This window comes from Equus caballus, chromosome 1, assembly GCF_041296265.1.
Source record: "Equus caballus isolate H_3958 breed thoroughbred chromosome 1, TB-T2T, whole genome shotgun sequence".
Classification (NCBI taxonomy): Eukaryota; Metazoa; Chordata; class Mammalia; order Perissodactyla; family Equidae; genus Equus; species Equus caballus.
In genome coordinates this window covers 145,575,440-145,598,202 of record NC_091684.1, presented here as the reverse complement: position 1 = coordinate 145,598,202, position 22,763 = coordinate 145,575,440, and the positions used below count along the sequence as shown (strand labels likewise).

Here is a 22,763-nt window from a genome sequence, read left to right as displayed (position 1 = left end):
GGTTCTGGTAACAGTTATAAGTATTAACATCTACTGATCATCTAGATCTGTTCTGCCTCTTGGGAATGAGGAAGCATCAAGAAAAACTTTAAAATTTAAAATTTAAAATTTAAAAGCAAAATTTCCCTTTACTAGAAATGTGAGCTGAAGGAGTGTTTCTAAGTATAGTAGGAAAATGGTGAAGAAGTGTATCTACCAACTTCTCTCACATTCATTCAAGAGCTGCCAAAAGGTGGGCCTTTTGTTCACGGAATATTGGTGTTGAAGAAATATTATTAATACAGTTGGTTTGAGAGGTCACTTGTGTATGCAGCATTTTCTTTCAACCTGAGTGAGTTAATTACAGGTAGAATCTCTCTTACAATTCTGTTCAGTGTAAAATGAATGTAACCTATCCACCTATCTCTAAGTAGAGGTATTTGGACTGCACACAAAACTTGAGGAAATCAGTAGGATCAGGCATTCGGTGGTGATAATGGGTCTGAAGGAGAAGAGAGAGTGAGGTTTTGAAAATATGAATAGTTTGAGACTTATATAGGTCTTTGGAGGACTCTGAAGTTAGCCACATGTTCATCAGATAACCTCATGTGGTCTCCAGTTGAGACCCGTGTGGGCACAGCAGGAAGTTTAGGAGTGGGAGAAGCAAACTGATACGAGGATTTGTGATTGTGTAGATGTCTTATGAATGAGTTCCAGATTGTGGATAGGCAGAGAAAGATTGGGAGGATTAGGCCTGATGACAGAGAAGTTGCAGTAGTCACTTCACTCTCTGTTGCCCTTACTACTCCTTTGGGTGTAGCTTTCTCTTTAGAGAGAATAGTTTAATTAGTGTTATGCATTACTTATAATCGGTGTAAAGTAATATTGACATTTCTGTTCCCATCTTGCTTACCCTCCCTTTTCCTTCTAGAATAAGAATTGAATGAACTATTGGAATTGTGAAGAAGAGAGTTCTCTTTGTTGGTTTTTCCCCTTTTCTTTTTATTCTTTACTTTTAACTTTACCCTTGGTTCCTTCTAGGAGGATCTTCACCCTTCTTTACTTACTCTCTGGGAGTGTTCTGACTAGAGAAGAAGATAGGAAATTTGCCCACCTTCATAGTATGTTGATACTCCAGTCCATTTGCCAAATTTTAGCCTAAATAGGAAAATAGGGAAAGGATTTAAACTGTAAATATAAATTTACAATCTCACAATGTTATTGTTAAACCTTATTTACCCAAATTGAGGGCGTACGTTGTATTTGCCAACTCAAAAGGAGGTGGCCAGACATTTACTTTATTGTAGACACATCATGTAGAGGAAGGAAGGCGCTCTTTTCACCTTGCCACAACTTCTCCTGTACCATCATCCACCTTCCCTACTAGCACCCAGAGTTCCTTTTGTTTCTGTTATCTCCTGAGGCTGGAGCCCATTGAGAATACAGACCACTGTGGTTCCTCACTGGACTGCTGGGTGACCTGGGTTTCTGGTACATGCATTATCCTAGCTTTCTTCATCTCCAACCCCTCAGCTTCCAGTATTGAACAGTTCCTTTATGTAATACTATATATAACATCAAATCTTTATTTTCTTTAATCACATTTTTTAAATCACAGCTATTCTGAACTCTGAGCAAAGGCTTATATTACTTCAGAATACAAAGAAGCAGTTCTGTTTCTGAAATCTGCTCTAGAGTAAAAGACAAAGTATTTTGCTTAGGGCTTTTCAAAATGCCTTTTGGGGAAAAAACTTAATTACTGACGAGTAGAGATGGAATCTGGACTCTTTGGTTTATTTTCCAACCTAGTAAATGGGCCTTCCCTAAAATCATATTCCTATTAAAAAGAATCAATGGTTTATTGTTGTTAGGTTTTTTTGGCAATTGAAAAAGGTTATGAGACAAAGCTAGCTCATGGTTTAGCTTGAATGATCTTATGCCCTTTGTTATTTTAGATAATGTCCCACTGTTAGAGTGTCAGTTGAATGCTTGCTATGTGCAGTTTAGAAACAAGACAGATAAGTTTTTACCTGGAACCTTAATGTTTTCAGTGGTGTGATTATATGTTTTTCAAAGGAGTCCTAAATTACTAATCAGAATTTTGGAGTAAAGGAGAATATGGAAGTATGATTTTAAAGTTTCTTTCTCTCTAAGATCTAGATAGTAGAAGAGAAATAGACCTTAAAATAACACATTAATTAACTTTTGTTCACCTCGTAGCATGATCTTGTACTTAATTTTTAAAAATTGATTATACATTTTAAGTATATAATCATTACAATTTTTACAATCCAAGATATGCATAGTATTTTCTTGGTGCTCAGTAGGTCTTTGCACTAAAAATTTTACCATTTTCAAATTATTATTTCAAAGATTCTATTTTTCAAGATTGCATTAGGAGTACTTTTATAATATAACGTGAAACAATGTTTTTACCAAACCTTAGAAAGATAAAATATAGTTCCTCTTTATACAGCAGGCATTGCCAGTAGACCTGAGCAACAGTGGTATCAGAAGTCATGGAAATGGTGGTTTTCATGGAGCATCTGCATTTGACCCCTGCTGTCCTGTTTCTTCTTCCCGAGCTGCAATCTTTGGCCATCAGGCTGCTGCTGCTGCCCCGAGTCAGCCGTTATCAATAGATGGTTATGGATCCAGCATGGTTGCGCAGCCTCAGCCCCAGCCCCCTCCACAAGCCTCACTTTCATCATGTCGACATTATATGCCACCTCCTTGTAAGTATAAATTAACAGGCAGAGAGCTTAGAGGCATATGAATGACGCATTGTACATTCCTTCAAGAAATAGCCTTTCAATAATCCTAATTCGTAAGTTTTTAGTATTTCTTTGACCTAAGAGTGGTATGACTTTTTCCCATTTCATCCTCCCTTCACCTGTATCCCCCAAACAGTCTTCTAAGGTAAAAAGGGCAGATGCTGTTTAAAAGAGTCAGGAAAATAAAAAGTATATTTTGTCTCTTTTACATTTTAACATTTATATTTTAATATCTATGAAATTGAAGTACATTGAATGGCACCTTTGATTCCTATAAAAGGAAGTTTTAGGGAATTTAGATTTATCCTTTAGGAGTAACAGGAAATTTGAAAGTTTAGTTAGTAGTTGTTTCTAGGTACAGGAAAGTAAATTTTGACTAAGAATTCTGAAGCTTAACTGAGGCATAAGACAATTCCTTAACAGAAAGTTTTGCCAATTGCAGGAAGGTTTCTATATACATTTGATGCAGGCAATTAAAATACATCAGACATGGCTTTTCTAAAGAAATTGAAATCTATGAGATATGGTAAGAAATGAGAAATACCCTTAGGCTATGTAAAATATATTTATTACTTTGTTAAATCACAAGCTAATAATCCAATGGAAACTTAATAAATACTTGATAAACGATACTGAAAATTCATGCCAGGAATAAATCAGAAAGTTGGCAAGGAACTTTGCTTTTGTTCTGATTCCATGCAAGGGATAATTTTCAGTTATATATCTCCTTAGATTTCTTCTTCCGCTCCTATAAGTTTTTAAATGTGGGTCATGCAGACACAACTGGAGTCAACTCAGAATTTGTACAGTGAAACTTGGTGGTATGTCATTTACCTTTTCAGTAATGCAACTTAAAACTGTAAGTTAGAAAATAGGTTTTGAAACAAGAGTTAGTTTTTGCAAAGCACCTGCCAATGGGCAAATTCTTTGTATGAACACTGGTATGATGTACAGGCTGTTTTGTAATACTTGTTGATACTTATCTTTACTTGATATTTGTTAGGAACTCAAAATGTGTGGTTTTCTGCCCCTCTCCTTTCAAAATAATACACTGAAGCCATTTACAAGTGAATCCATTCCTTTTTTAATGTCCTGATAAAGAAATAAATATTTTAGACTTAAACTTGTTTTACTTCTATCCTGGAAGTAACTTGTGTACATCTTAAGAAATTCAAACTGCAGAATGATATAAAATGAGAAGTTAAAAGCCCTTGTCCCCACATCCCCACTATCTTAATATCTCAGAGGTAGCAGGCTTATTGTAAAACCTTTCAGAAATTTTCTTTGTATACCCAAAAGTGTATATATACCTCTCTCCTTTATTTATTTATTTATTTATTTATTTATTTATTTATTTATTTATTTATTTATTTTTTGAGGAAGATTAGCCCTGAGCTAACTACTGCCAATCCTCCTCTTTTTTGCTGAGGAAGCCTGGCCCTGAGCTAACATCCGTGCTCATCTTCCGTGCTCATCTTCCTCTACTTTATATGTGGGACGCCTACCACAGCATGGCGTGCCAAGCAGTGCCATGTCCGCATCCGGGATCCAAACCAGCAAATCCCAGGCCGCTGAAGCGGAACGTGCGAACTTAACCACTGTGCCACCAGGCTGGCCCCAATATCTCTCTCTCCTTTAAAAAAGGGGAATAATATCAAACATATTATTTGCCTCTTGCTTTTTGATTTTGGAGTTTTTTAAAAAATTTAACAATACATCTTAGACTTTTCCCATATTAGTATATAAAAATCTATCTTGTTTTTCATACCCTCATAACATTCTGTTGCATATTAAATTAATCCTTTGTTGTAGACATTTAAATTGTTGGTAGTTTTTAAGTCTGTCTGTAGGATAACTTCCTAGGAGTGAAGTTGCTGGGTCAAAGTGACATGTTGAACTTTTCCAAGCAATATCAAGAGGTTTTTTTTTTTTTTTTACTGGCAAGAACACATAAAATGGAGAAGAAAGGGAAATGCTCTACAGGAATGCAGAATATGTCACCTTTCTACAGTGGTTAGCAATCTGTTTTGTTTAGATAAACGGTGAATTATAATGATAGCTGAAGTTCTCACCACACACACAAAAAATGGTGGTAACTGTGTGAGGTGATGAATATGTTAATTAGCCCGGTTGTGGAAATCATTTCATGAACTATACATATGTCAAATCATCATATTGTATACTTTAAATATATAGTTATATTTGTTAATTATATTTCAGTAAGGCTGAAAAAAATGACTAGAAGAGTTAAACTTAAATAAATTGATTCATTTTGAAGCAAAACTTTAAAATTTTACAATATTTGTGAATATTATTGCGTAATGATTATAGAAATAGAAAACTTTGAAGTGAAACTGGAAAAAATACTCTTGAGTTTGAGGAAAGATAGTTAACGATGGTAAAACATAGTGCCTTCTCTTTTTATGACCAAGAAGTACTAAGATTTGTGACTTCTTGGAGTAAAGCATTGATTTGAAAACATAACTTTTAGAAAACTTGTTTAAAAGTTTATCTCACAGTTTACGTTGAGCTTAGCAGAAATTTCCTTTAAATTCATGGTAGCAAGATTTCCTTTGAAAATATGGCTGAATTGAGTTCATGGTTACCTAACTTTCACCCTTGCTGAATGAATCAAAAGAATTCAAAATTGAAGGAAATCCTTCTGTAATGAAACTGAGAATGGCCGTAGCTCCATACCAGACTACCACGAAAATCTTTCAAATAAAATGAAATTCAGACTGAAATCCATGGAAGAGACAAACATATTTTTAGACCTTAAAACAGATGCACATCTCGTGTGTGTGTGTGTGTGTGTGTTTCCTTCCAGTCATTATTTTAAAAAATTATTTTATTGAGGCCATACTGGTTTATCACGTTGTGTAATTTTAAGTGTACGTTATTATATATCAGTTTCTGTATAGACTGCATCGTGCTCACACCCAATAGTCTAGTTTTTAATCTGTCACCATACATATGTGCTCCTTTGCCCCTTTCGCCCTCCCCCACTCCCTTCCCCTCTGGTAACCCTAATCTGTTCTCCTTATCTATGTGTTTATCTTCCACACCAGTGAAATCCTAAGGCACATCTGTTAGAGTAAAGAGAGATGTGTATTCCTCAATGGACCTTTCAACAGTTACTTTCAAACATAAAGATTCAGGAAGAAGAAATGGGGGAAATCGTGTGTTAATAAGGGCTGATTTCCATGGCAGCTTCCTGGCAGATATGCCCTATGCCCCCTTCATCTTCTTAATGTAGTACAGGAAAAAATGGCAGGCAGAGAGAAGAACAGCAATAAAAGAATATCTTTGCAGTCTTGCCCGGAAGGACTCCCAAGTTTCTTTCCTCTCTATGGTGCTCTGTAAGTAGTAAATCATAAAAGAAAACAAGATATATATATATATATATATATATATATATATATACAACAAACAGAGATATATATATGTATATACATATATAATGTATATGTTTGACTACACAAAAGCAAAACACTTGGGAATAGCAACGTAAAATTAACAAAAAAATTTGGAAACATATGTATACCTTATTATGACAGCTTCCATGTAAACAAAGAATACTTATAAGTCGAGAAGAAAAAGGTGAACAGTAGGCTAAGAATATGAATAGACAATTCTGGGAAGAAATATAAATGGTTTATAAATACAAGATTTTTCTCAGATTCACATTTAAAAGATTTAGGAGTAATCAGGCACTCCTGTGTGCTGTTGATGGAAATATTAATTATGGTAACTTTTTGGAAAGAGTAATTTGTCAACTGGTATCTGGGTTTAAATTATTCTTGTAGACTCAGAACTGCTTCTAAGAATTTATGGTGTAAAAACTGTAAGTAATATGTGTGTGTGTGTACATTCATGCACATGCATGTATGAAAGAGTGAGCACAAGAGGAATCATACACACAGATGTTCATTGCAGCATTTGAGTTGCTTCCAATTTAGTTGAATGGCAATATCTTTAATAAATTTTGGTACATTCCTGTAATAGAATGCTGTGAAGCTGTGAATGAGGTAAAGCTGTATGTATTGCCATGAGAATACATCTAAGATTATTCAAAGAAGAAACAGGTTGCAAAGCAAAATTGAGCAGACTCAAGCATTAATGAAGTATTCATAAAAATTAAATATTTGCTAACATGTTTGTAAAATACAATAGGAATGTATAATAGCAATATATATTCAACTGCATGGTGCCTGTGTTTCTCTTCCAGATGCTTCTTTGACAAGACCACTTCATCATCAAGCCTCTGCTTGCCCTCACTCTCATGGAAACCCTCCTCCTCAGACTCAGCCGCCACCTCAAGTGGATTATGTTATTCCTCATCCTGTGCATGCTTTCCATTCTCAAATATCTTCTCATGCAACGTCTCACCCTGTGGCACCCCCGCCTCCAACTCATTTAGCCAGTACAGCTGCACCAATCCCTCAGCATCTTCCTCCCACACACCAGCCAATTTCACACCATATTCCAGCCACAGCACCTCCAGCACAGAGACTGCATCCTCATGACATGATGCAGAGGATGGAAGTTCAGAGGAGGAGGATGATGCAGCATCCAACGTATGTTTTATGTTTTTTAAAAGATAATCACACTTTATTCCTTTTTCCTCTATTTCCATTGGTCTTTAAAACTATAAAATCTTTAGAAGTGATATAACTATCAAATCCTCAGCTCACTAATAAATTAATTCTTTACTAACTAGAACCTTCCTCTGTCTTATCCTGAGTTGTAAGTGTTAACAAAACAAGTTTATGTCTGGTTGTTTAGTGAAATTAAACCACGTTCAGGGTATGACCCAGGGTCATTTATTTTTACAAATCAATCCCCTTTGTCTTTTTCTGCAGTATTCCGTAGTAAAGATTAGTGTTAAAATTGATGATCTTGAGGGCCATCATATAAAGTTATCAAAGATTTGATTTATTATATTTATGAACAAGAGGGAAGAAGAGTATTAGTAAAATTTTCAACAACTGCCATTGAGAAAACAGTCTTCTTGGAGCCGGCCCAGCGGCACAGCAATTAAGTTTGCATGTTCCTCTTTGGCAGCCCGAGGTTGTGGTTCAGATCCACGGTATGGATCTATGCACCACTTGTCAAGCCATGCTGTGGCAGGCGTCCCACGTATAAAGTAGAGGAAGATGGGCACAGATGTTAGCTCAGGGCCAGCCTTCCTCAGCAAAAAGAGGAAGATTGGTGGCAGATGTTAGCTCAGGGCTAATCTTCCTCGGAAAAAAAAGGAAAAACAATTTCTTAACTTTATTTATAAGTTTACATATTAAAATATTGTACTTCCCAATCACTATGAAAAGACTATCATTGAACTTTTTGTTTTCTTTGGGAAGTTAAGATATGATTTTCTAATTCAGGACAGCAAACTCTGTTGGTCTAATTCTGCCTGCCTGTTTTTGTAAATAAAGTTTTATAGAAAAATAGCTACATTTGTTCATTTATGTATTGTCTATGGTTTCTTTCATACTATGAAGACTAAGTTATGTAGTTGCAGTGGAGACCATATGGCCTAATATTGCAGCCAACAATATTCACTATTTGGCCCTTACAGAATATGTTTGTAAAACTCTTGATCTAATTAATGATCTAGCACTTGTGTAACTTTTTCCTTTAGTTATAATTTAAGGCTAGATCCAGAATCTGGCTACTGCTGCCATTCTAATATAGCAACTCTTTATATAGAAAGTTACCAATTTAACATTTGTATCTTCAGTATCTGGTGAACTACTTGTCCTAAATCGTCAAGATTAAACATGCAAAATCTAAATGTGTTAGAAATTAATAGAACATAAGAATTAGACTATAAAAGTGAATCCCTGGAACTGTTTTTAAATGCCATTTGTTTAGAACTCTATGACCATTTATATTTGTAAATTTGACTGACTTTAGACTAGACAGAAAAAATATAATAAGCTGGGATGCACAATAAAGAATGTGAATGGAGCTAATATCAGTTTCTGAGATGTGTTACCATGTGCTTGCATGTGTTTGAAAAAAACTGCAGAAGGCTGAAAAGTTTTTCTCTTAAAAGTTTTATTCATTAAAATAGGTGAATATTTTATAGTATAAAAGTGAAGTAAAATAAAATAGTTTCCATTTTCCTGCCTTATATGTTTATATAAAATAACTTTGTGCCTGCAGCATTTTCTGGGGTATTTAATTTTTAAAAGTTTGTTTCCATTCAATTCCTATTATTCTATTTTAAATATCTGCTGTAAAGAAGGTATACAAGATAATGTTAAAATTGCCTTTTTTCTTGGATGATTTTTGAATTGGAGACGTAATAAATGAGCAGTGAGAATTTGTGAGGTTATGGCTTCTTGATTTATTATTAATTATTAAATAATTTATTTTATATTTTTATAATTTGTTTAGAATTAATTTCATGACTAATTTATAGGTATTTATATATTAATACTAGATTGTTTTTTCTACATTAAGAAATAACCAATTATTCAATTATTTCCAGTGGTCTTTTTGTGTTCTGTGTTTCCAGGCGGGCACATGAACGCCCCCCACCCCATCCACATAGGATGCACCCAAACTATGGTCATGGGCATCATATTCATGTGCCTCAGACTATGTCCTCACATCCTCGACAGGCTCCAGAGAGATCTGCCTGGTTAGTATCTTGTTTATTTCAAAGCTCTGCTCAGCAGTTTATGGTAAAACTACTAGAAGAGATGCTTTTTAGTGAAACTGAATTCCCTCTTAGCTGTGAGTCACTGCCTCTGGGCGAGTTATAGAGACCTAGAGAAGAGTAGGAGCTTGAGTTCTGGGGCAGGGAACCGTGTCAAACAGGAGGAGAGCTTTGGTGTTGTTTTTCAGAGGCGTCTACTATCCAAGTTAACTACCTAAGTGGGGATCCTACTTTACACAACTTTTTTCTCCACCCCCCACCTTTGTTCTCAGATTTGCTTTACCGCTCCTAATCCCTTCTTTTGATAAGGGAAATCCAGCCTGCATCGTCCTAGGCTTGTGGTCTTTCCTAGAGAGATGGAAGCAGATTTGCAGTAATTTTCTTTCTGAATCCATTGTCTGTAGGCAGTCATTGAGATCTTGATCCACAGTGACTTTTGAGGCAAAACATAAAATGAGAATAAATAAATGAAGATTTGGCATTTACCAATTATACTCTTTCTAAAACTTTGTTTACCCTTGCTTTATAAGGTATAAAAGTGTTTGCTTTTCTAAGTACACTCTCCCATTTCTGTTGGTAATAAGGACAACTAAAAGTTAAACCATTCTCATCCTTTGCCAGGGAACTGGGAATTGAAGCTGGAGTGACTGCAGCTACTTACACACCTGGAGCGTTGCATCCTCACTTGGCCCACTACCACGCACCACCTCGACTTCATCACTTACAGTTAGGAGCCCTTCCTTTAATGGTAAAACAGGAAGTTTTCACAATTCTCATTTATTCTCCGTCTAAAAATATTCTTCCTTTTCTAAATTAAATTTTTACTGGAGTTATTTTTTAATATATTAGTTACAGGTGTTTTAATAGAATTTTAGAATTATTATTAAGTGGAAATGGTGCTATAAAAAGGTATTAAATATATTAAAGTCTGTATGTGTATTTGCATTGTAAAATGTACACTTCTTAATGAAAAAAGTGGCAAAGTTTTTCTTTTATACCAAGAGGACGGTCTTGATGCACTGTCACTAGGACATATGCTTTCATAAGTGGTGATGGGTCTGTTCTGATGTATTCATACTTTATTTTCTCATCTGCAGAATGACTGTACTAATTCTCTATATCTGATTTCAACAGATTCAGATTTTGTTGATACTAATTTGAGTTCTAAAGAACAAGTTCAAAATTTATTGTTTGCTTTTCATAATACATACTAGTTATAAAACTAGTACAGAGAAGGGCGTAGTTTTGTCTTGTGGAGGTAGAGGCACTGCAGAGAAGGGTTCCAACATGTATGATTATACACGTGACTTCTGAGCAGGCTTTGGAATTGAGAATGGTGCTCTTCAAGTGGCTGCAGCTTGTAAAGAGCTATCAAATAGCATAAGCACAAGGAACTGCAAGTTAGCTGGTATTTCTAGGTCTTAGGGGTGAGGGTCATTCAGCAATAAGGAATAAAGCTACCTTGCCAAGAAACTTGGACTCAGGAACCATTGAAAGGGGGATGTTCTGATCATATTTATGTTTTTAGAGTGATTTAATCAGATTGTAGTTAGAAAGACCACCTCCTCAGTTGTATGGAAAATAGATTTCAGGGTGGGAGGAAGGAAACTAGTTAGGGCATTATAATAAAAGAGGTAAAAGTTGATGAATGCCTGGACACAGGCAGTGGCATTTGGCATAAAAATGATGGGACACATTCAAGTAATATTAGGATGACTCCCAGATTTCTAGTGTGGGTTATCAGGTGTATAGTGGTGCTGTTCACTAAGTTGGAAAATATTAGATGAGGGTTTAGGGAAGGGGTTAGGTGAGTTAGATTTTAGATGTATTAATTCTGAGATAACTGTGTGTATCAAGGTGGAATCTCCAGTAGGAAGTTAAGTTTATGATCTGAACCTCCAAACTGTAAACTGATATCTGAGTTAAGGATATGTCGTGATCTGTCAATATGTAATACATACGTGTCACATATCTGTCATAATATATGAATCCATGGAAGTGGATTAGATTTCTAGGAAAAATGTGTAGACTGACAAGAGATTGGAAAAACCTTGGAGAGTGATATTACTGTATTTAAATGATAATACTGTACTTCAAACAAAGGATTCTGGGAACTGCCTAGAGAAGTTGAGGAGAAACAAAGTTAGAATAATGTCAAATTAATGCGGTCAGTAGTGTCTTACCACAAAAAAATAAAGTTTGACAAATGTTGAATGCATTTGGCATTGGAGTGGTTATTGGTGGCTTTTGTCAGAATGATTTCAGTAATGGTGAGGGATGGAGATGGGGTGCTTCTCAGATTACAGTAAGGAGGATGAAAATGTGGAGACAGTGGATATAAACTATGTGCTTTATAAGCTTGGCTGTGAAGGCAAAGTGGGAAATGATTCCAGGTTTAAGGAGATAACTTAGCTTTGGAGACACTTGAAGGTATTTTTAGGTTTAAGACAGAACAACATTAGAGAGGATTTGTTTGAAGATATAGAAGACAAGGATGGGTAGTAGTTAATTAAAGATGGCCTGGGGTAGAGAAATAGGAGAAGATGGTGGCAGATGATAGAGAGTAGCTTTGCATAGGAGAAAGAGGAAGCTCATCCATAAAAGCCAGAGGAAGAGAGACTAGAGAGGGTTACAGGACAAATGCAGGTTTAAGTAACTTTGGGGGCAGGAGTTCCTGTCTGATTTTTTGTTTTCCTTGGAAATGTGTAGGAGGTGGGTAATCTGCTGAGACTTGGATAGTATTGATCTTAATTATAACAAAAATTGTAGATATTTAAATAATAGGCTCTTTGAAGTTTAAAAGTTATTACTTATTTCAAATTCTTTTCCACATACGAATTGTCTTTTAAAGCTATAGTATGTTGGATTCAATGAAAACTGATTAAAAAATAATTTTGGAGATGTGTTTATAAAGATGGAAGAATGGTGATCTATCCCAGAATTTCTGTTTCCTAATACAGTCAACTCTTATATTCACAGTAGTTATGTTCTGTAAAGTTGCTGCAAACTCTGAGTAAGCCAGTACTGAGCCATTATTCCTAGGGTAAACACAGGGTTGTTACTATATGCCTCTGGTCACGACCAGCAATTAATACATAACCTTATTTTAATGTGTATTTCTGTTTAAAGACACCCGATTTGGTATATGTTAGTGATTCATTAACATTGAGCTCATGGCCAACACCACCATAATTCATGCCTGAATGAAGCTTATCTACACATAGTTGCGCTTCACAGCCTTCTTGAACTTAGGAACGCTAGCCAGCACTTAAACATTATGCTTGGGCGCTATTTTAAAGAATAAAATCACCAATTAAAAATACAAAAATGTGAAAAACATGGTACTGCAAATAAGACACTTGTTTATAGTATAAGAGCTGAAAGAAGGAGGCAGAACCTTCTGCCTCAGCTACAAACACACATGTCGGCAGCTCAAATTTTTTGCTGCTCTGTGCATGTCCACGAATGACTGTGACAGAACAAGTATTGATTTTGGAGTTACAAATAAATGTTATCAAATAGGCAGATTCACAATAAGGGATCCATGAATAATGAGGATTGACTATACCTAACAAAAAATTAGAAAACGCTGTTAAAACTTTCACTAACAGAACCAAAGAAAGAAAGGAGTAGGGTACCTTTGGCTATTAAGGAGTTATAGGAAAGGAAATAAAACTTTTATCTTGAAGTTAAGTTTTGTTGGGAAATTTTGTGCATTTCTTTTTCTTAATACTTTTTAATAAAGCTCTCTGAAATTGACAAGATCTTATGAAAATTTTACGCCTTATACATTTCCGCCACTAAGAGCATCGTTCTTAAGTTTAGGTATTTTCTGCTTAGGATTCTTTGTGCAAAATAAATCAAGTAGAAGAAACCTGTTATCTCATAGAACAGCTATTCTTTTTCTTCTGATTATATTTTAAGTTATTATATAAAAGATTGTATTTGATGAGGACCTTGTTACAGAATGCTTGTTTGGCGTTATGTATACTTACTGAAGTTGGATTTTGTGAGTAGCTGATGGGAGAGAATTGAGTGTCTGAATTATTCACTGTTAACAGTAAAACTCCACCTCTTCTTAATTGATTTAGCCCATCTCTTCTATTAAAATAGGTTCCTGACATGGCAGGCTATCCTCACATCCGTTACATTTCATCAGGATTGGATGGAACATCATTCAGAGGTCCTTTCAGGGGCAATTTTGAGGTATGTAATAAAGTTGATGAAGATATTTGCCACAGTATCTTTAATGCAGAAAGAGAATGTATGTATTATTAGTATACACAGTTGTATAGGGTTGCCACAGTGGCTGGAGATGAGAAGGCAGTAAAATGTCTGAATTTCTGATTTGCTTCTGGAGGTTATTACAGAAAAGTTTAAAAGCAGTATTAATCTTAGTGTTAAAAGTTACCCAAGTATTTAAAGAAGAGTAATTGAAAATATCTAATATAAAAGAATGTAGAAATTTATTAAATCAATATAAATATCAGATAAAGAACCATACCATTAAATGTGGGAAGGGGGACCTTAATGGTTTTGACTAAGCTTAATTTTTAGAGAAACATTGCTGGAGAAAAAGAAACCTGGGTAATTCTGTTTGTAGCTAAATATCTTCTTATTTGAATTTTCAGGAAGAACACATCATTTGAATATGACAAAGTTTTGTTTCTTCCTACCAATTTGGAAGTTGAGTCAGTGGGACTTAGGACAGTCGTTTGATTTGTTCCTTGCTTAACTACAATGATTTCATCCTACACGTGCATACATACTTAGTGACTTAAATAGTACCATGTGGTAATATGTTGCCCTGATTTGTAAGGATAACTTTGCCATACCACTTTAGTTGGCTGAGAAAAAAATGATAAACAACCATTTGCCTTACCATATATGGCTTTTTCAACACTTTATTTATATTGCAGGTTTATAAATATGGAACTTTATTGTTTTTACAATATTGACAGTGCTGTTCAAGGAATAATCATCCTGGCTTTTAATACTAGTTATTCTTCACCTTCAGGAACTGATTCATTTGGAAGAAAGATTAGGAAATGTCAATCGTGGAGCATCCCAGGGGACAATTGAAAGATGTACATATCCACATAAATACAAAAAGGTAAGAATTTATTCTATGAAACGTCTACATTATTATTGAAATGCATAAAAGTTTAATATTATGGACCTTCTTTGAGTTTGTGGAGTCTGGCGACTACATTATTTATTGTTAAAACAATACATGCATATGGTTTTAAAAAATTATAAGTATAAAAAACATAGATACTCTGATGTTTCTTACTCTGCTGACCCCGATCTTCCTTCCCAGAAGAAAACTCATGGTTAAGGCTTTCTTAGGTAATCTTCCAAATATTTTTATGCATTTATAATAATGTGCATATGTATATTTTTTTCTTCCATTTTTAAAAATAACACAAAGGGAGTGATATGCACACAGTTTTGCACATTTTCTTTTCATTCTTTATCAGCACCCACAGAGCACCCATATTCTTTTTAATAGCTTACACAGAATTCCACCATATGGCAGTACCATAATTTAGCCACTTACTTTGATAGACATTTAGTTGATCTACATTTCTTATATTCTACCCTCAATTCTTTATGCAGTATTATGTCTAGAAGTTATGGAGTAGACATGTTAAATAAGTTTCTTTCAACAAATAACAATGTTCTGTGATATACAGAGAATAATAAAGTGTGAAAATTACTGTTCTTTCTACTTTTTATCTGTTTTCTGAGTATTAATGAGGTATTACCACTGAATTTAAGTTATTTCACCTGTCTAATACTACACTTAACATTAATTTATTTGAATGTTATTTGAAACATTAATAAAATAAAGTTTATTTAGCTATGCTCATAATAGGGCAAAAATAGAGTTTATATTGTGTATCATCCGAATTGTGGATTAAAAATAGTTTCAAACTAATGAATTTTTTTACATTTTGCTTTTGATGCTGATTATGTAAGGGTCTTAAAAGAACACTTAGTGGATGATAGTCACTTAATTCATCCATTAGTTTATGAAACTTGTACCTGAGATTTAAGTTGTGGGTGAATATGTGGTTTTGTTTTGTTTTGTTTTTCAAATAAACACAGATTTTACTCAGTTGTTCAATAATGTCATCTCTACTAATAAGGTAACAACTGATTGGTTCTCACAGAGGAAACTGCACTGCAAACAAGATGGGGAAGAAGGGACTGAGGAAGACACAGAGGAAAAATGTACTATCTGTTTGTCTATTTTAGAGGAAGGTGAAGATGTGAGGTAACTAGACATTAATTATCTAGAATCCATTGTCAGAACTAATATGAGAGATTTTATTTGAAACTAGACTAGAAACCAAATAAAGATTACTCTTGGCTTTGCCTGTTGCCATTCTCTGACATGTAGAATTGCCTTCTTATAGTGAGTGAAAGAATAAAAAGATTGAAGTCTTTGTATTACCAACACAGGGGTGGGGATGGGAAGTATACTGTCTGTTTTAGGGCCACACCAAGACTTGGCCATGGAAATTTTGTAGTCAAAATTGTCTAATATAAATCTTTCAGAAAAGAGAATTCGAGAGGCTTTAGTGGCCAAGACAGTTACATATATGTATTCTTCAAAGGTAAGGGAGGATCCAGATTAGCTCATGCAATTTGTTTTACAGCATCTTTTATAAATCAATTTTGTCCTAAAATTGCCTCTCAAATTATAGTACTATTCTTTTCTTGCAACTGTGTGATTTAGAAAATGTTACTATGCTAACCCAGTATTCATTTTTTTTAGGCATTTTCTTTTTATCTCTCTTAAGTAACTGTTTTGTTCCTATTCTGTTTTTTCTTGTATAACATAATCCCATGTGAAACAGGTTCTATAACTTATATAACAGAAGTATATGGTAATTTTGTTGCCCTAATTTATAAGGATAAATGTTAGCATATTTCTTCAATTGGCTGAGAGGAAAAAAATTATAAACAGTTGTCTCCCATACCACATAAAAGGTTATTTGAACACTGTATTTCCAATGAAGGTTTATAAGTATGGTAGATAACTATTTTTACAGTATTGACAATACTGTTCAAGGAGTAATTAGAACACTTCTTTTTAGCTACTATTTTTATAAAATATTAGGAAGTCTGAAAATGTATGACATCTCTTAATAGTGGATGACAGTAGAAATGGACATTTAAGTCATAACTTTTATCCCACTGTTACACCTAGATTTAGTGTTACCCTGTATTGCTTGGAAGCTTTCTTTATTTCTCAGTTTCTAATTGATAACTTAGTGAAGTGTACTAAAGTAAACATCTCCTTTTAAGTTACTTTTAAAAGAGTTAGCATAGTGTTAAGTGGCTATAACAATTTTCCCATGAAAACATTATTATTAACCATTAATCAGTCATGTACTTAAGTTTAATATATAAAGATTCTCTAGACAGAAAATAATATTGCATATAAGCCATCCCTTAGTTAGTATGACATGGCTGCTATATATTTACAACATGAGTTCTAATGTTTTTGAGAGAGAATTAAATGAGATATATTTTTTAAAGTGCTTCACAAGTGCAATGATTTGGTATTAAATATTTGCAGTATTATATAACAGAGAACATATTGCCAACTTCAGTGCATTGGCAGCTCATATATAGAAACAAAACTGGAATAATTGCCAGTGTAATTGTTGTTCTTAAAATTCTTGAGATTTTATATAGTTTGGTTCCATAGCTGTGACACTTAATTATCTTGGTCATTTATACATCATAGTGCCCAGACTGTTAATGTAGTATAGGTGTAACTTTCACTAAAGAGGTGGTTATTTATTTATTTTTTTTACAGAAGAGAAAGATGTCTAGTAACTTCAAAACACTAGTGAATCACTACGTGTATCATTTGTTTAAAAATAAATGCCATGTGTGGTTGTCATAAAATTAACTTTTGCTTTTTGTTTTCTTTGCCTATAATAGACGCCTTCCCTGTATGCACCTTTTCCACCAAGTGTGTGTTGACCAGTGGTTAATTACCAATAAGAAGTGCCCCATATGCAGAGTGGACATTGAGGCCCAGCTGCCAAGTGAAAGTTGACACCATGTTTCAGAACTCTTGCCCTCCCTCTCCTTCCCATCCTCCTGGTACTGCAGTCAACCAAAGATGGCATGACTTACCTGCGCAGATTTGGAAGCCCTGAACTTAGAGTGCTGGCTCTGCTATATGGTACAACTAATGCTAGACCTACAGTTTATGTAAACAGTTGATTTTGATGTATTTATAAAAGCTTTTTTTTCTAGATTTGACATTTTCCCTGTATCATTTTACTGTATTTTTGCATGGTTCCTTGTATTGCATTTCTTTGCACATATTATGGGCTTGTGACCCTAAACTTGCAGGCAAGATTAGCTGCTTTAGTAAGTAGGATTTTGTGGTCTTTTTGTTTTTTACATAGTACCAGGTCTTGAGAATTATGAATTTTTTTATCCATTACTAACCTTTAATTTAATCAATCATGTACTTTAGTTTAATGTATAAAGATCCTCTAGAACATAATATTGTGTATTAAGACATTCCTTAATTAGGACAAAATGGCTGCTGTATATTTACAATATGGAGTTCTGAGTTAAATACCATCCTTAATACTGGGAACAGAATACAAATCATATTCAATCAGATGCAGGTGGTATTCACATCACCAGAGTGATCAATAGAAATTTTCTTGGTGTATCTTTTTCCTTCAGCACAATGCAGATAGAGTTGAATATTGATATACATTTAGACTGCTGTTCTGATTGTATTTATCTTTTTCCTACATCATTTAGAACTTTATTTCCCTGATTAAATTTTTGCTGCTGTGAAACAGCTCTGATGAACACTAAATATTAATTTCAATTAGCTGGATTGTACATACTTGCAGATTTAACAAAACTTTAGGGAAATTGAAGAAGACATGTAGAATTTTGTTCAGTCTTCTGCTAAGCACGTATAGAAAAGATATCTGCTTATATTGATTTTGTAAACACAGTCAGGATTTAGAATTGCAGTCATTGGCAGGTATCTATGCATTCATAGAACTTCTGAAGGTCTTAGGATCACTTTTAAGGGATTTTTATTAGTTTAAAGATAAATAAAGTCAGCCGAATCTACATGTCTCTTGTTTTATTTCTCTTTAAACTTGAAAACAGTAAATCTGCAGATACTGTGAGGCACAAATTATACTGTCAACCTACTGTTGCTCTGGTTTTAGACTCCCACTTCATACATTACCAAGAGTCGATCACTGATTTAAAATTTTTAATTTCTATAGTTAAGATTTACTGCATAATATAGAATATAAAGATAAGTTAACGTACTAACATTTCTCCTTTGGAGAAAGTTTTAATCCACTTGAGGATGCATATTATCAAGATACTTTCATATACAGGATAGCCTAATTTTATTTGTCTAAATATGCTTAATATGCCCCAGATTGCAAATGCATCAGTCAGTAATATCACTGTCTGTATGTGGAAGACATGTTCCCATGGGTCATATGTGAAGATGTCAATAAGCTTGCATTAAGCCACCTGCTTTGTAAGTGGATTGATTAATAAATAACTTATATTTCTATTGTCTTTGTGTTTCATAATTAGTTTTTATAAAACAGTTTACATAAAACATCTTGGAATTCAAAAATAGTGATCTCACCCAGGTTGATATTTGCATAATTTGGTGTTTGTATTCATTCAGTTATGGCTGCTTGTCCTTTTTTTGTATTAGTACATGTTATACTGTAGTAATTGTCAGTATCAACATGCTTCAACATAATATGAGTAGAGGTGGAGGATGAGCTATGGTTAAGAAATTTGGATATAAAATTTTTAAAAAGCATACTTGATGATTAAGCTGCAGTTGTAGAAAGGCAGGGGGCAGAGAGAGAGAGAGTGTGTGTGACCCATGTCTGCTGTCTTACTGGGGAAAAGAGCAAGTAGACTGTCTTCAAGTCACCTGTGATGAATGTAGGACGGTGCCACTGGAAAACCCAGGGTCTGTGCCAAGGGACTGAAGAAGTACAGATAGATTTCTCTATTTTTTAATATTACATCAGATTTAGATGCATGACTACCTGTTGACCTGTTTAATAATTGCTACTAGGGTTTTTTATGTAGATACAGCATCATTACTTTAAAATTTATTTAATGCAAGTATTTGTGGTATAAACCTGAATTGTTAATACAGGAGCTTATTAAGCTACTGCAGTTAGTTACAGAAAAATATAATTAGTAATGAAACAAGTAAGGAAGAAAATAGTTTTTAATATTTTAACTTTTGTGCTTTGTTTCGATGTGTTCCATATCCTGCTGTATCTTATGTCAAAATGAAAATTTCGGTAGCTGTCCAAATACTTTAAAACTAAGATTCTCTTGTCAGCAAATCCTTATTTTTATTGTTGTTAATATGCAAGTGATAAACTGATACTTGAAAGAGTTTTCTTACTTTGGTAACTTTATTTTAGCTGCTAGCACACTTCATTTGAACCATAACAATTTGACATACAGAAAACTAGCTCTGTTTTAAAATGGTATTTGTAACACTGAAATTAAAATATAAACTCTGTGGACATTTCATTGTTTTTCACAAATGGGAATAGTTTAATTCTGTAGAAAATGCGTCTTGATTTCTAGCTTACCTTCCATACCCTGTGAAAACAGTAAATTTTCTTGCTTATTCAAGACTTCATGTGTTACAGTATTGGATATATCAAGGTTGAAATATCTTCTTTCAGTTATAGATTTCAATAGTTTTCTTGAATTAAAAATTATGTCCAGGGCCGGCCTGGTGGCACATTCCGCTTCTGCAGCCCAGGGTTCGCCAGTTGGGATCCCGGGTGCGGCCACGGCACCGCTTGGCAAGCCATGCTGTGGTAGGTGTCCCATACATAAAGTAGAGGAAGATGGGCACGGATGTTAGCTCAGGGCTAGTCTTCCTCAGCAAAAAGAGGAGGATTGGCAGCAGCTTAGGGCTAATCTTCCTCAAAAAATAAAATAAAATAATATAAATTCTATTAAAAAAAAAACTATGTTGAAAAAACCACCTCTTACTAAGAAAAATTAACGTTACCAATTTTGTGGTTGGGCCTGCTGGGGACAATCTTCTTTTTCTCCTGTGTATTCTGTACAAATTCGTAGGCCACACCGAAGATTTTTTGGAGTTGTGAGAAGAATATAGGCTTTGGTATCAGACTTGGGCTTTGAATTGTGCAGCTTTGAACAACTTAAGCCTTAGATTCTCAAGAACCTTTGTAGGAAGAATGTTTTGACAGGGGAAGTGGAAGAGATGTGGTCAGTCTCCCATCACTGCATCCCAACGTGCTATTAAAAAGAAATGGATGCCTTTCACCGCACTGCTATCTAGACTGCCACACTGTTAGTATTTGCTCCGAGAATAAGTTGTCGTGGTGTGCCTGGGTTCCTTGAGCTTCACTGTTAGCCACACACTCCCTAAAGTTCTGTGTTATCCGTTGCTGTGAAATAGTTATCTGCTGCTTTGTAATCCCAAAACTTAGTGGCTTAAACATCACAGTCTGTTTCTGTGGGTCAGGAATTTGGGAGCAGCTTATAGAAGGCATATAAAAACAAAAACATGGATAATCACAAATGAGGTCCAGCTTGTAAAGAATTGTTTGAGTGGAGGCTCGTGAAGGCACAAGAAAGGTTTCTTTCCACCTCTCTGGGTCTCCCTGCTTCTGAGCAAGCTTATAGGCCCTAGAGTGAGACAGACCCATGCATCCTGCCCAGCCAGCAACAAATTACCTGGTTACCCATATAGGATAGATAATGTTGACCTGTTGGTCAAGGTGAATGCAAGCAAAGCCAAGGAAAAGGCTTTCCTTTTGTAAGAAAATGACCTGCCCCTGCCCCCAAAGAAATCAGCAATGATAGTTACTATTTTTATTTATAACTTAGTTTGGGTAACTTGAGAGAAAATTTTATCCTAACCACTCAAACCTTTTAAGTTACCTTACAATTGTTTTTCCTTGCCATCGAATTCAGTCATTTGCCAAGGTTCTGTCATTTCCCCAAAGATGCCTCTACAACCTGTTTCCATTTTTTCATTCTCCACACTCATCCAAGTCAGAGTTTTGTTACATCTTGCCTGGGAAACCTTTAGCTTTCCAACCCACTATAATCCATCCTTCGTGCTGCCCCCAGGGGTCAGCTTTCTGAAGCAAAGTTTTGACCAAGTCATTATCCTTAAAAACTTTCCATGGTGCCTCACTTTCTGAATCTGTTGCAGCTTTAACATGTCTGTGATTCAAAGGCCTGAGATTACTTTGTTTTCTCATTGTTCCTTCTTGAGTGCCTTTGCCATCTCTGCCTGCTAAAGTCTAACCCTTTCTTCAAAGCTCAGCTCAAATGACCCCTTCTAGAAAGCCTTCCCTCATCCACCCCCACTTTGAACTCATCTCCATAGTGCTCAGTATTGTATACGTTCTGCCTCTTAATAATAATTTTGTTCCTGTGTTTCTCCCCTTCCTTGTTCTGAACTTGAGAGTATGGCTCATACTTTATTCTTCTCTCTGTTCCCTGCAGTGCCTTGCACACACTGACATTTTAATTTTAATAGAACAAATATATTTTATCTTCTAGCTAGTTAAGAGAGAAAAGAAGAAATCAGAGGTAGGCAGAAATGGGTAGGAGTGGGGAACAGAAATGGGATAAGACCAACTGGAAGGGTGGCAACATGGTAGTGTATTAGGAAGATAGCTGGGTTCTCATAAAAATCAGCTGGTGAAATGGTCATTTGCCCATTGTCTCAGTCACAACTTAATGATATATAAATCCCACTGGGCCCTTGATGCCCTCACTGTGATACTGAACAATGGCTGCTGAAAGTCACCATGGACAGAAGTGGACAAGCATACTTCAAGGATATAGAAACCACCTACATGAGCTGAGCTTTTAGACTTGTCCTATATGATACATTAGTACATAACCCAAATGAATCTTAATAAAAATTCAATAACAAATAAGTACCTTTTTTGTTCGATGCACTAGAGACAGAATTGGTGCACAAAACCAAACACTTGCCCTCATGGAGTTTATGTTCTAGTGCACTCATTAAATTAAGCAGCTTCCAGGAGTGAAGTTGAGATGGTCCTAGTGGCCTGCCATTGGGATTTCTAGGAGGGCTGTGAGGTTTCTAGCCCTGACTTAACCCGGGGCAATTTTTGCTTCTTGAAGTTCTTGAGTTCTCCATCAACAGTGGCTATCTGATTGTGAAGTATTCCCAATGGAGGAAGGTCCTGGAAATCTAAGAAAACCCCAAGACCAGGAGAAAGAGGTGGGTATCTGAATATGAAATTGAAAGTGAGGAG

At 35.1% G+C, this 22,763-nt stretch overlaps 1 protein-coding gene across 23 annotated transcripts in view; it reads left to right on the top strand.

The window, feature by feature from the left end:
• RNF111 (ring finger protein 111) overlaps positions 1 to 19,020 on the top strand; it is an 85,067-nt gene extending 66,047 nt beyond the window's left edge. For 4 of the 23 annotated variants that reach the window (XM_070235759.1, XM_070235749.1, XM_070235764.1 and 1 more), the window contains 8 exons: positions 2,456 to 2,714; positions 6,982 to 7,330; positions 9,277 to 9,402; positions 10,042 to 10,168; positions 13,534 to 13,626; positions 14,438 to 14,533; positions 15,597 to 15,700; positions 17,383 to 19,020. In XM_070235759.1, coding sequence (XP_070091860.1) covers positions 2,456 to 2,714; positions 6,982 to 7,330; positions 9,277 to 9,402; positions 10,042 to 10,168; positions 13,534 to 13,626; positions 14,438 to 14,533; positions 15,597 to 15,700; positions 17,383 to 17,500 — 1,272 coding nt within the window. In that variant the 3' untranslated portion in view covers positions 17,501 to 19,020. Of the gene's footprint in view, positions 1 to 2,455; positions 2,715 to 6,981; positions 7,331 to 9,249; positions 9,403 to 10,041; positions 10,169 to 13,533; positions 13,627 to 14,437; positions 14,534 to 15,531; positions 15,701 to 17,382 lie in introns of all 23 variants that reach the window. The other 19 variants (XM_070235701.1, XM_070235703.1, XM_070235708.1 and 16 more) reach the window with 8 other exon arrangements.
• The last annotated feature ends 3,743 nt before the right edge of the window (positions 19,021 to 22,763 follow it).